At 45.6% G+C, this 13,430-nt stretch overlaps 1 protein-coding gene across 2 annotated transcripts in view; it reads right to left on the reverse strand.

Moving 5' to 3' along the window:
* Window positions 1-13,430, reverse strand: part of LOC121280911 (bromodomain-containing protein 3-like) — a 52,593-nt gene that overhangs the window by 15,147 nt on the left and 24,016 nt on the right. The window contains exons 10-13 of one of the 2 annotated variants that reach the window (XM_041193311.1): window positions 11,080-11,372; window positions 9,412-9,510; window positions 8,920-9,043; window positions 6,969-7,097 (exon numbers count right to left, since the gene is read on the reverse strand). In XM_041193311.1, coding sequence (XP_041049245.1) covers window positions 6,969-7,097; window positions 8,920-9,043; window positions 9,412-9,510; window positions 11,080-11,372 — 645 coding nt within the window. The remainder of the gene's footprint in view (window positions 1-6,968; window positions 7,098-8,919; window positions 9,044-9,411; window positions 9,511-11,079; window positions 11,373-13,430) is intronic. The other variant, XM_041193312.1, reaches the window with a different exon arrangement.

The raw sequence follows: 13,430 nt of genomic DNA on the forward strand, positions 1-13,430 counted from the left end.
ATTTCAAATTCAGTTTGAGGGCAAGCCAATCGGGTCTCAAACCAGTGTCCTCAACTTAAATAAGGGCAATTACAGAGGTGTGAAGAAAGAGCTGTCTAAAACGGGCAGGGAAAATAGATTAAGGGGAAGGTCAGTGGCGGACATTTAAGCAGATATTTCATTATGCTCATCAAAAATTTATCCTGGTCAAAAAGGACTCCGTGAGGAAGATGAACCACCTGTGGTTAACAAAGGTGGTCAAGGAGAATATCCAATCAAAAACTATGGCGTACAAATTGGCAAAAACTAGTGGTAGGCCAGAGGATTGGGAATTTTCTTTAGGAACTAGCAGCGGATGACTAAAAAGCTAATAAAGAGGGAGAAAATTGATTATGAAAGTAAATTGGCAAGAAATATAACAACCAGCAAGAAAGAGAGTGGCTAAAGTGAGTGTGGGACCCTTGGAGGCATTAGAGAATTGATAGTGGGGAACAGGGAAATGGCAATAATTCAAACCAATATTTTAGTTTAAATTTTGGTCTTCAGATAAGCAAGGAGCTATTGAGAGAAAAGATCTTGTCTCTATCATGAGGGACAAAGTATTTGACAAATTAATGGGACCAAATGCAGACAAGTCACCAGGACCTGATGGCCTGCATCCAAGAGTTTTAAAGAAAGTGGCAGCAGAGAGAATGGAGGCATTGGTCAAAATATTCCAGAGCTCTCTGGATTTCAGGAGGGTCCCAGCAGATTGGTAAACTGCTAATGTGATGCCCATGTTCAAGAAGGAAGGGAGACAAAAGACAGGAAACTATAGGCCAGTCAGCCTAACATCTGTCATTGGGAAAATGCAAGAGTCCATTATTAAGGAAGAAATAGCAGGACATTTAGAAAACCTTACTGTAATTAAACAGAGTCAACATGGTTTTGTGAAAGGGAAATGTTTGACAAATTTGCTAGAGTTCTTTGAGGATATAACAATCAGAGTTGATAAAGGGGAGCTGGTAGACGTAGTATATCTGGATCACCAGAAGGCATTCGATAAGGTGCCACATAAAAGGTTATTGCACAAGATAGGAGCCCACAGTATTGGAGTTAATGTATTAGCATGGAATGACGATCAGTTAACACACACAATCAGAAAGTCGGGATGAACGGGTCTTAATTAGTTTAGAAAGATTTAACTAGAGGAGTGCCACAAGAATCAGTTCTAGGACCTCAATTATTTACTTTCTATATTAAATACTTGGAGGAGGGGGCAGAGTGTACTGTATCCAAATTTGCTGACGGTACAAAAATAGGTGGGAGGTCATGTTGTGATGTGGACATAAGGAATCTGCAAGAGGATATAGATAGGTTGAGTGGGTGAAAATTTGGCAGATGGAGTTAATGTGGGAAAGTGCGAGGTCACGCACTTTGATAGGAAGAATCAAAGGGCAGACTATTATTTAAATGGAGATAGACTAAGTGCAGCACAGAAAGATCTGGGTGTTCTTGTACATGAAATACAAAAAGTTAGCATACAGGTGCAGCAAGTCATTAAGGCAAATAGAATTTTGGCTTGTATTGCTAGGGGGTTGGAGTTTAAAAATAGGGAAGTCTTGTTACAACTGTACAGAGCATTGGCGAGGCCACACCTTGAGTACAGTGTACAGTTTTGGTCCCTGTATTTAAGAAAGTATATATTGGCATTGGAAGCAGTTCAAATGAGATTCACTAGGCTGATTCCTGGGATGAAGAGGTTGGCTTATCAAGAACAGCTAAACAGATTAGGTCTTTGTTCATTAGAGTTTAGAAGAATGAGGGGTGATCTTATTGAAACGTACGTGATTCTGAGGGGCTTGACAGAATAGATGTTGAGAAGATGTTTCCACTGATGGAGGAATCTTGAAGTAGGGGACATAGTTGCAGAATAAGGGGACATTCATTTAAAACTGAGATGCGGAGGAATTTCTTCTCTCAGAGGGTAGTGAATGTCTGGAATTTTATACCCCAGACAGTTGTGGAGATTAGATCACTGAAAGCATTTAAAGAGGAGGTAGATAGATTTTTGGAATATTGGGGGGGGTTGAGGGCAAAAAGGAGTCGAGGCCTGGGACAGATCAGCGATGATCTTATTGAATGGCCTACACTTGCCTCCTATTTCTTATGTTATGTTCTATGTAATTGGCCTTGTTTCAGTTAAGATTCTTGTTTGTGATTGGAGTATGTCATTTTCAAGCTTAATATGTGGAATTCAATTGTATCATGATCACTATTTCCCGATGGATCTTTTACTATGACATTACTAATTAACCTTGTTTCATTACACAATACTAGATCTAAAGCAGCTTTATTCCCAGTTGGTTCCACAAAGTATTGCTCCAAGAAACTGCCACAAAGCATTCTAGAAACTCATCTTTCTGACCACCAATGCCAATTTGATTGGACCCCACAACTATTACATTGCTTTTGTTACAAGCTCCAATAGTTTGTTTACTGCTCTGCCCAATGGTGTAACAACCGTTAGGGGCCTTATAAGCTGCACCACCAGTGTTTTCTGACCCTTGCTATTTCTAATCTCCACCCATAGCGATTCTATTTCCTGATTTTCTGAGCCAAGATCCTTTCTCACTCAGGCCCTTTTGTCATCCTTTATTTTCAGGGCTACCCTCCTCTTTTTCCTACGTGTCTGTCTTTTCAAAATGTTGTATATCCTGGAATATTTATTTCACAATCTTGGTCACCTTGTAACTATACCTCTGTAATGGTGATTAGATCTAAACCCTGACTCCATTTATGCCACAAGTTTATCTATCTTATTGTGGATGCTCCACTCATTCAGATAAAGTGACCTCAATTTTTTTTAACAACTATTCCCTGCATGGATCTTACACTCTGATGCACGATTGCCATTCAACTCTGTCTCTTCCTGTCTGGCTCAGCTTGTCTTTACCCACATTGATATACTTTTTGATTGCCTCTACTTTTATCTTTAGATTTCTAAATCTCCTGTCGCCCAACCCCTTCTCGCCCTCTTAAGTTTTAAGCCATTTTTGCCTACTCTGACCATATTCGCTAGTGTATTTTTACATTTGTATAAAGGGCAGGGAGCTTCCTAAAATGAAGAATTTTCTACAGCTGTATGTTTCAGTCCAACGGGAAATGGAGGCATTGCTGGACCTGGTTCTTGGGAATGAGGTGGGCCAAGTGGATCAAGTGTCAGGAGGAGAACATTTAGGCAATAGTGATTATTGTATAAGGTTTAGGTTGGCTATGGAAAAGGACAATGAGCAATCCAGAGTAAGAATAATTAACTGGGGGAAAGCCAGTTCTGAAGGGTTCAGAATGGATCTGGCCCAGATAAATTTGTATCAAACACTGGCAGTAAAACTGTAGCAGAACAATGGGCTGCTTTTAAAGGGTAGATAGTTTGGGTACAGTCAAGGAGAAATAAAGGACAAACAAATCCAGAGCTACCAGATTGACAAAAGAGATAGATTAAAATGAAGCAGAAAAAGTACGCTTATGACAGATATCAGATGGATAATACAATGAAAACCAGGCTGAATATACAAGGTTCAGAGGGTTACTGAAAAAGCAAAGAAGAGAAACAAAGAGAGACCAAGAAGAGACTGGCTGTTAACATAAAGGAGAATCCAAAAGTCTTCTGCAGGCATATAAATTGTAAAAGGCGGAGTGCGGCAGATTAGGGACCAAAGAGAAGATTTACTCATGCAGGCAGGGGGCACGGCTGAGAGACTAAGTGAATACTTTACATCTGTCTTTTCCAAGGAATGATGCTGTCCAGGGTCATGGTGAAAGAGGAGGTAGTTCAGACACTTGGAAGAGTTTAAAATTGATAAGGAGGACATATTTGACAGGCTGTCCATAGACTGGATGAGATGTATCAAAGGATACTGAAGGAAGTGAGAGTGGATATTGTGGAGGCACTGGTCATAATTTTCCAATCTTCCTTAGACTTGTGGGTGGTGCCAGAGAGCTGCAGAATTGCAAATGTTAACCTTGTTTAAAAAAGCGTGCAATGATAAGCCCAGCCACTGCATGCCAGTGAGTCTAACCTCAGTGATTTCTAAATCTCCCGTCGCCCGGCCCCTTCTCCCCCTCTTAAGTTTTAAGCCATTTTTGCCCACTCTGAAGCGCAGTCCTTGTGGAGACCAAGTCTTGCCTTCGCATTGAGGGTACCCTCTATCGTGTTGTGTGGCACTACCACCATCCTGGATGGGATAGGCTTCAAACAGATCTAGCAGCTCAAAACTTGGCATCCATGAGGCACTGTGGGTCACCGGCAGTAGAATAGCATTCATGCACAATCTGTAACATCATGACTTGGAATAACACCCACTCTACAATTACCATCAAGCCGGGGGATCTACCCTGGTTCAAAGAAGAGTGCAGGAGGACGTACCAGGAGCAACACCAGGCATACCTAAAAATGAGGTGTCAACCCGGTGAAACTACAAGGGCTACATACGTGCCAAACAGCAGAAGCAGCATGCAACTGAGAGAGCTCAGCGATTCCACAACCAACAGATCAGCTGACATGAAATTGGCTGAATGACAGAAACAGAATTGTGGTGAATGGTTGTTTTTCAGACTGATGGAAAGTTTTCGGTGGAGTTCACATGGATCGGTGTTAGGACCCCTGCTCTTCCTGATATATATTTGTGACCTAGACCTTGGTGTACAAGACACAATCTCAAAATTTGCAGATATCATGAAACTTGGAAGCATTGTGAACCATGAAGAAGAACTTCATGTGTAGAACTTCAAAAAGAAAAGGCGGGTTGGTGGAACGGGCAGACAAGTGGCACAAGTTTATTGCAAAGAAATGTGAAATGATTCATTTTGATTGGAAGAATGGGGGGAGACAATACAAAGTATAATTCTAAAGGGATGCAGGAGCCAAGGGACCTGAGTGTTTTTGTGCATAAATCATTCAAGGTGGCAGGACAGGTTGAGAGTGCGTTTAATAAAGCATAAAGTATCCTGGGCTTTATTAAAGGGGCCATAGAGTATAAAAGTAAGGATGTTCAACCTGTATAAAACACTGGTTCAGCCTCAACTGGAACACTGTGTCCAGTTCGAGCGCCATACATTAGGAAGGATGCCAAGGCATTAAAGAGGGTGAAGATGCACAAGAATGGTTCCAGGGATAAGACACTTCGGTTGCATAGACAGATTGGACAAGAGAAGTTTGAGAGGAGATATGATAGATATCTGGACAGAGTAGAGAGAAAGGGAAACTGTTCCCACTGGTGAGGGATCGAGAACCAGGGCACAGATTTAAGGTAATTGGCAGAAGAAGCAAAGGTGACATGAGTGGTTAGGATCTGGAATGGACTGCCTGAGTGTGTGATGGAAGCAGGTTCAAGAGGTATTCAAAAGAGAATTGGATCATTATCTGAAAAGCAAAAACGTACAGGGCTAAAGGATAGGGGAGTGGCATTAGGTGAACTGCTCCCGTGAAGACCAGCATCAACATGATGGGCAGAATGGCCTCCTCCTTTGCTGTAACAATTCTAAGATGCCCAGAATTAAAGACAGTACTCCAAATGGGGCTTAACCAGTGTTGCCATTACAACTAAGCTTGGCTTCCAATACTCTGTTGTACACAACCTCCGTCCTCTCACCCCACTTCTAACACTGTTTGTAACAATCGGTGACGTGGAACAAAAGCGGTTGGAAGATGCAGCCTCCATAAGAGACAGTGGGAAAACTAGGGATCACAGCACCAGGGCTGGGGAGGGGGTGAGGGGCAGTCAAGCTGCCCACTCAGTATTCCATTGAGCAAGTGTCCTGCTTCCAACTCTGTTCTGATGCTATTTATTGTCTGGCCACTAGAGTGTGTGCACAAGCTACTTGGTGAGACTCATTTTGACCCAAATGCTCCTCATCCTCACCCCCTCAGTCCATCCCAAGCAGTGTGTATTGGAGAATCCAATCCCTTTACCTCCACTCCAGTAAGACTCAATCGCAGCTTGACAAGTCTTTAAATGGCTACTGGAAACATTAGGAACAAGAGGGGCCATTTAGCCCCTCAAGCTTTTTTTGTCCTTTATTCATTCAGAGGATGTGGGCATCACCAGCAAAGCCAGCATTTGTTGCCTATCCCTAATTGCGCTTGAACTAAGTGGCTTGCTAGGCCATTTCAGAGGGCAGTTAAGAGTCAACTACATTGCTGTGGGTCTGGAGTCACATGTAAACAAGAACAGGTAAGGACGTCAGATTTCCTTCCCTAAAGGAAATGCCACCGCCTCTTGGGGTGGTATTGTCATTGACCAGTATTTCAGAGACCCAGGGTAATGTTCAGGGGGCCAGGGTTATAATCCCACCATGGCAGATGGTGGAATTTGAATCCGATAAAAAATCTGGCATTCAAAGACTGATGACGACCTTGAAACCATTGCTGATTGTTGTAAAAACCCATCTGGGTCACTAATGTCCTTTAGGAGAGGAAATCTGCCACCCTTACCTGGTCTGGCTTATATGTGACTCCTGACCCATAGTGGTTGACTCTTAAATGCCCTCTGAACAAGGGCAATTAGGGATGGGCAATGAATGCTGGCCCAGCCAGCAACAACCACATCCTATTAACAAATAAAAAAGGACATTAGTGGTCCAGATGCGTTTTTATGACAATGGACAATAGTTTCATGGTCACCATTAGTAGTTTTATATTCCAAATTTATGAACTGAATTTAAATTCCACCAGCTGTCATGGTGGGATTTGAACCTGTATTCCCAGATTATTAGCCTGGGTCTCTTGATTACAATCCTGTGATATTACCACTAGGCACCACCTGCCTCACTGTTTAATTAGATCATGGCTAATCAGTATAGTAACTCAACCTATGTACCTGTTTTCCATATACTTGATATGCTTAGCCACCAAAATCTGAATCAGTTTGTGGGGGCTTAGTGCAAGAGTCCCTCCATAACTTTGGGAGGCTGGGGGAGATTGGCGGGGATGGGGGCAGAGCCTTTACCTTTCTTGTTGGGTTTCTTGCTGTGATTTAGTTGTCCGCTCATGTCCTGCAAACGTTTCTCCAGCTCTTTCTTCTTCTCCAGAACAAGCTCCTCCTTTGTTTTCCCTACACTTTTCTTTGATGATGCAGCTAAATCATAACAGGTCAATTATTAAATGAAACAGATCAACTAACCGTAATAATCCACAATGCATGTGCTCATCAAATACAATCCTTCACTTCAGCTCAGTCAAAACATCATGGGTTCAAATGACAGAGACTGTACCCCATGATCCAGACTAATACATTCACAGTACTGGGGGAGCGCCGCACTGTCAGAAGGTATGTAATGAGACAGCGCCACACTGTCAGAAGGGCAATACTAAGGGAGCTCCGCACTGGCAGGGGGTCAGTACTGAGGAAGTGTTGCACTGTCAGAGATGCAACACTGAGGGAGCACCACATTATCAGAGGATCAGTACAAAGAAGCACTGAAATGTCACAGGCAAGTGTGCGGGGAACCCGTACCCCAGTGAGAGTCAGTGCGTGTGTACCCCAGTGAGAGTCAATGCGTATGGAACCCGTACCCTAGTGAGAGTCAGTACATGTGGAACCCGTACCCCAGTGAGTCATTATGTGGGGAACCCGTAGCCCTGAGAGGGTCAGTTTGTGGCACAAGTATGAAGAACTAATTGTTTTTGCATACAAAGGTTGGTTTACATCTTTAATGAAGTGTTTTAGGTGCACATGAAAATAACTTGAGAAAAGAAAGACTCCCAGATCTGCAGCACCTCTCATGGCCTCAGGACATCCCAAAGCATTTGACAGTAAATACAGTATTTAACTGTCATCAGTGTTGCAATGTAGGAAGCACAGCTGTCAATTTGTACACGCAAGGTGCCAGAAACAGCAATGTGGTAAAGGCCAGATAAGTAGGGCAATCTCTGACCCTCCCACAGGGCGGCGCTCCCTCGGTACTGACCCTCCCACAGGGCGGCGCTCCCTCGGTACTGACCCTCCCACAGGGCGGCGCTCCCTCGGTACTGACCCTCCCACAGGGCGGCGCTCCCTCGGTACTGACCCTCCCACAGGGCGGCGCTCCCTCGGTACTGACCCTCCCACAGGGCGGCGCTCCCTCGGTACTGACCCTCCCACAGGGCGGCGCTCCCTCGGTACTGACCCTCCCACAGGGCGGCGCTCCCTCGGTACTGACCCTCCCACAGGGCGGCGCTCCCTCGGTACTGACCCTCCCACAGGGCGGCGCTCCCTCGGTACTGACCCTCCCACAGGGCGGCGCTCCCTCGGTACTGACCCTCCCACAGGGCGGCGCTCCCTCGGTACTGACCCTCCCACAGGGCGGCGCTCCCTCGGTACTGACCCTCCCACAGGGCGGCGCTCCCTCGGTACTGACCCTCCCACAGGGCGGCGCTCCCTCGGTACTGACCCTCCCACAGGGCGGCGCTCCCTCGGTACTGACCCTCCCACAGGGCGGCGCTCCCTCGGTACTGACCCTCCCACAGGGCGGCGCTCCCTCGGTACTGACCCTCCCACAGGGCGGCGCTCCCTCGGTACTGACCCTCCCACAGGGCGGCGCTCCCTCGGTACTGACCCTCCCACAGGGCGGCGCTCCCTCGGTACTGACCCTCCCACAGGGCGGCGCTCCCTCGGTACTGACCCTCCCACAGGGCGGCGCTCCCTCGGTACTGACCCTCCCACAGGGCGGCGCTCCCTCGGTACTGACCCTCCCACAGGGCGGCGCTCCCTCGGTACTGACCCTCCCACAGGGCGGCGCTCCCTCGGTACTGACCCTCCCACAGGGCGGCGCTCTCGCGGTACTGACCCTCCCACAGGGCGGCGCTCCCTCGGTACTGACCCTCCCACAGGGCGGCGCTCCCTCGGTACTGACCCTCCCACAGGGCGGCACTCCCTCGGTACTGACCCTCCCACAGGGCGGCACTCCCTCAATACTGACCCTCCCACAGGGCGGCACTGCCTCTGCACTTCAACGAACATCAACCTGGATTTTGCACTCAAGTCTCTGGAATGGGGCATGAACCCAGGACCTTCTGATTCATGCAAAAGTTCTACTAACTGAGCTACAACAGAGACAAAGACAGGACAGAAGACGTACAGATTTTAATTGATTGGAGAGTTGGCATATACCTGAGAGCACTTAAAGTTTGCTGGGGTCTGGAATTGTTCCCTGGACAGGAGCGAGCCCCATCGTGTGTCAATATTCAAACAGGGCAGCAACTCAGGTCTGAGAAATGATCAGCCCATCACCAGCAGGGATCATTTTCCACTCCCCAGCTGAACACATGGACATAGAAGGGGTTATTGAGGTCAATTAAGACTCTCTACACAGCTTCTGGAATAGAAGATCAATCTTGGGAAACTGATTGAATTCTATGTTGAGGATGTTATTATGTTAATGGAGGTAAGCAACCCGTTTCACGTTGTATACCTGGTATTGGGGGCCGGTTACTACTGGAATCCCACAGGGACCGGTGTTGGGGCTGCTGATCTTCACCATCTCTACCACTGAACATGTCGGGGGAAGCGTCTGCAAGTTTGCGGTTGAGAAAAATAAGATTACAAGCAGATCCAGACGCAAAGGCGAACAGGTCCGTGTCTCACAGCTAACAGATCAATGTAACATTGCACACATGTAGAACCGCAGAAAGTTGCCAAGCAGGAGTACATCAACCTCCATCGGTGCCACATGGCTACTGGACGCCAGACTGTGTTGCAAGGACGATTAAATACAAAACAACTACATAATTTTATTTTCATTCATTCTTGGGACGTGGGTGTCACTGGCAAGGTCAGAACTAAATGCCCTGGAGAAGTTGGTCGTAGGCTTTGTCCTTAATGTTTGATAGGACTGTGTAACTTGCAGGGCCATGTCAGAGGGCAGTTCCAAGCCAATCATGTTGTCGTGGGACTGGAGTCACATATCGACCCAGACCAGGTAACGACAGCAGGTTTCTTTTCCTAAAGGACATTAGTGACCCAGCTGGGTTTTAATGACAATCTGACAGCTTCATGATCATTTTTGCTGATCCCAGATTTTTATAAAAACTGAATTCAATTCTCCAAAGTAACAAAATGACGGCACTCCCACAGCCATTGGTAGGAGGTTTTAAAGTTTCAGAGGCCGAAGAGTGCAGCTGGAGTTTCTTAAATTTTGGATGGGGGCAAGTGGCCATGTTCTGAAGAAGTTACATCAACAGTAAGGGATTGATTCAATGGAGCAGGGGTCTGTTTCCACCCTCAATGTAAATGTCACAGCCTGTTGTGGCAGCAGGGGCAGGGAGGGTGCCTTGGGTCACAACCTGGGAACTACACAATGCTTTAAAATCTGGTGCCCTCTCAGGCCCACAAAATGTACTCTGCAGATTGATTCAGGAAAATATCTGCACATTCACATAAAAACCAGCAAGGTAAGTGAACCTTTCTAAACTTCACCGCATATTTGTGTCCCAATTCCGTGCAATCAGCTATAACATTCAATTAACATGCACTGCATATTTTTACTGAGTCAGAAACAGTGACCACAGACTGAAAGCAGATTGGGTAACTTTATCTTGAAGCTTGTTGCAAAGCCTCTCTCTCAGCCCACACCTGGCCCTGTATTATACAGTATCAGCCTCACATTGAGCAGGAACCAGCAGGCCTGTCCCTGTCTGTGCTGGGATAGTGATCTCAATCAGGTCAGCATGTCAGGGTGCTGCAACTGATGTCAGTGCCCTGAGTTGGGCAAGCTGGGTAGGGGAAGGGGGAAAAGCCAGAGCTCCCTGGCCTGATTGCTCTGCAGTGACTCCTTCTCAAGGGCAATTATCTATAAATGCTGGTCTAAACCAGCAATGCCCACATCCCATGAATGAATAAATTTTTAAAAGCACAGGATCTGATGGTGACACAGGAAACGGTGACTGGTTGAAGGTAAGCAGCTTCTTCCTGGAGCCCTATCCCTTTCAGAGATGGGAGGAGTGAAACATACAACTATGCAAACCAAATACATACACTCCAAAGCTAATGCTTCAAACACACAATGCGCATTGTGATATTATGATTCTCCAGTACACATAATTTATGTGAGGCATTACAAGTCACAAATATTTTCACTTACTATGTGATTTTCTTTGCTTTTTCTGTAAACAAGATTTGACGTATCGTTCCAGCTCTCGTAGAGTTGTGGGCTTCAGCGTTTCAAAGTCTATTTCAATCTCATCCGGGTTCGAGTCCCTGAGAGAGGGCTCCCTTGATTGAATGATGTGCACCACCCGACCCAGTTTTTCACCTGGCAGCTTGTTGATGTCAAGGCTCAGCTGACGCTTCTCATCATATGACATTGGCTGAGCTGCCTCTTCCTCTTCAGAGTCATAAACTAAAGCAGCCTGCTTCACAGCTTTCTTCAGGGGTCTGAACACAAGAGACAGAAATATTCCAGGCCAAAGGAAGGAGAACTGTGCATTCAAAGAGCAACACCTCACATCCTCAGGATGTTCAATTACACTTACAAACAAGTTACTTTGCAAATGCAGTCACTACAAGCCATTCATTACAGTTAAAGGTCATAATAGGTGGGGAATGAGAAGGGGGGTGGCAGGATCATGGAAGGACGCGGGGTAGATGCAGAGGAGTTGGTGGATCAATGAGAGGTATGGGTATGTGGAGGGAGCAAGAGTAAAAGGGAGAGGTGTTGGAGGGGATGGATGGGCGTATGGAGTGATAAGGACAAAAAATGATAATACGCAGGTTTGGATTAAGAAGCTAAGTTGGGGAATTTATTATTCAAGAGGGTAATTGAATCATGTTCTAAGTTCCCAGGAAAGGACATTGAAGCTGATGGACTTCATTGGGTCTGGAGAATATCTGACATGTTTCTAGTGATAGAATACATTTAGGGATGGGAGGGGCAGGCGGCTGGGTTGAGGAAGGCGGAGAGACAGTGGGGTTGGAAGGACGGGGGGCAGACGGCAGGGTCAGAGGGACGGGGGGAGCAGACTGCAGGGTAAACGGACACGGGGAGATGGTAAGGTCGAGCAATATGGTGTTGAGGGAGAAGGTGGGGTTGATGGAGCAGGGATGAGGTGGAGGATGGAGAGTTGCTCTATTAAGGATGGCTTTGCTGGGATTAATAGGCTTTTTTCTGTTCTTATAAATATTTCTGCTTTACCACTTTAAGAACCATCTGATCACTCATTGGCCCATCACATACAATTGCTCAAGAAAATTCCCATTCTCTTTCCTACTGCAGCAGAGACAATACATCCTTCCCCCTCTAACTCTGCCCCTTGCTGTTCAATCTCACCCTCACTTTTGCCTTTTCCCACAGCCCTGCCAATTTTCTTCACTTCAAAAAGTATGTATTCAATTTCCTTTTTAAAGTTCTTTGAATTTGTTACCCAGTTGCAGATCATAACTGATTGTGAAAATAAATTGTTATCTCCTCTCTGGTTCTTTTGTCAATTATCTTCAATGTGTGTCCTTTGCTTACTGAACCTCCTGCCAGTGGAAACAGTTCCTCCTTATTTATTCTATACAAGTCTCTCATGATTTTGAGCATCTATATTAAATCCCCCTTTCATCTTCAGTCATTACAGAAGCCATTCAGTCCATCAAGTGCATATTGGCTCTCTGTAGAGCAATCCAAATTAGTCACATTTCTCCACTCTATCCTTGTAGCTCTGAAAGTTTGTGTCAGTTAAGTGTCCATCCAATTTCCTTTCAAAATCATTGATTGTCACCACTTCCATCACCCCTCCTAGGCAACGAGTTCCAGGTCATTACCACTCATTCCCCCTTCTTCCTCACATCCCCCTCCTCTAACTCTTACCTCAAATCTTAAATTTGTGTCTCCTTATCCTTGTACCATTAGCTAAGGGGAACAGCTTTTCTTTGTCTACCTGTCATAATGTTTCATCCCTCTATCTCCTTTGCTCCAAGGAGATCAACCGCAGCTTCTCCATCCTAACCTTATAACTAAATTCCCTCATCCCTAGAACCATTCTGGTAAATCTCCTCTGCCCCCTCAGATCCTTCCTGAAGTGTGATGACCAGAACTGGACACAAAGCTCTAATTGGGACCTAACCAGAGCTAGGACATGTCAAAAATCTAACTCAATCTTAAAAAAATTCAATGACCCAGCCTCCACTGCTTTCTGGAGAAGAGAATTCCACAGACTGATAACCCTCTGATAAAAAATAAAATCTCATCCCTGTTTTAAAAGGGAGACCTCATTCTTAAACGATGTCCCCTCGTTGTAGTGTCCCCCACAAATGGAAACATTCTCCTGGTATCCACACTATCAAGTCCGCTCAGGATCTTACGCTTCAATAAGATCACCTCTCACTCTTCTATATTTCAATAGGTATAGGCCCAACTTGTTCAATCTTTCTTCATAAAATAAGCCTTTCATCCAGGAATGTGTCGAGTGAACCTTCTCTGAACTGCTTCTAATGCAACAATATCCTTTT

Source organism: Carcharodon carcharias, chromosome 8 (genome assembly GCF_017639515.1).
Source record: "Carcharodon carcharias isolate sCarCar2 chromosome 8, sCarCar2.pri, whole genome shotgun sequence".
Lineage (NCBI taxonomy): Eukaryota > Metazoa > Chordata > Chondrichthyes > Lamniformes > Lamnidae > Carcharodon > Carcharodon carcharias.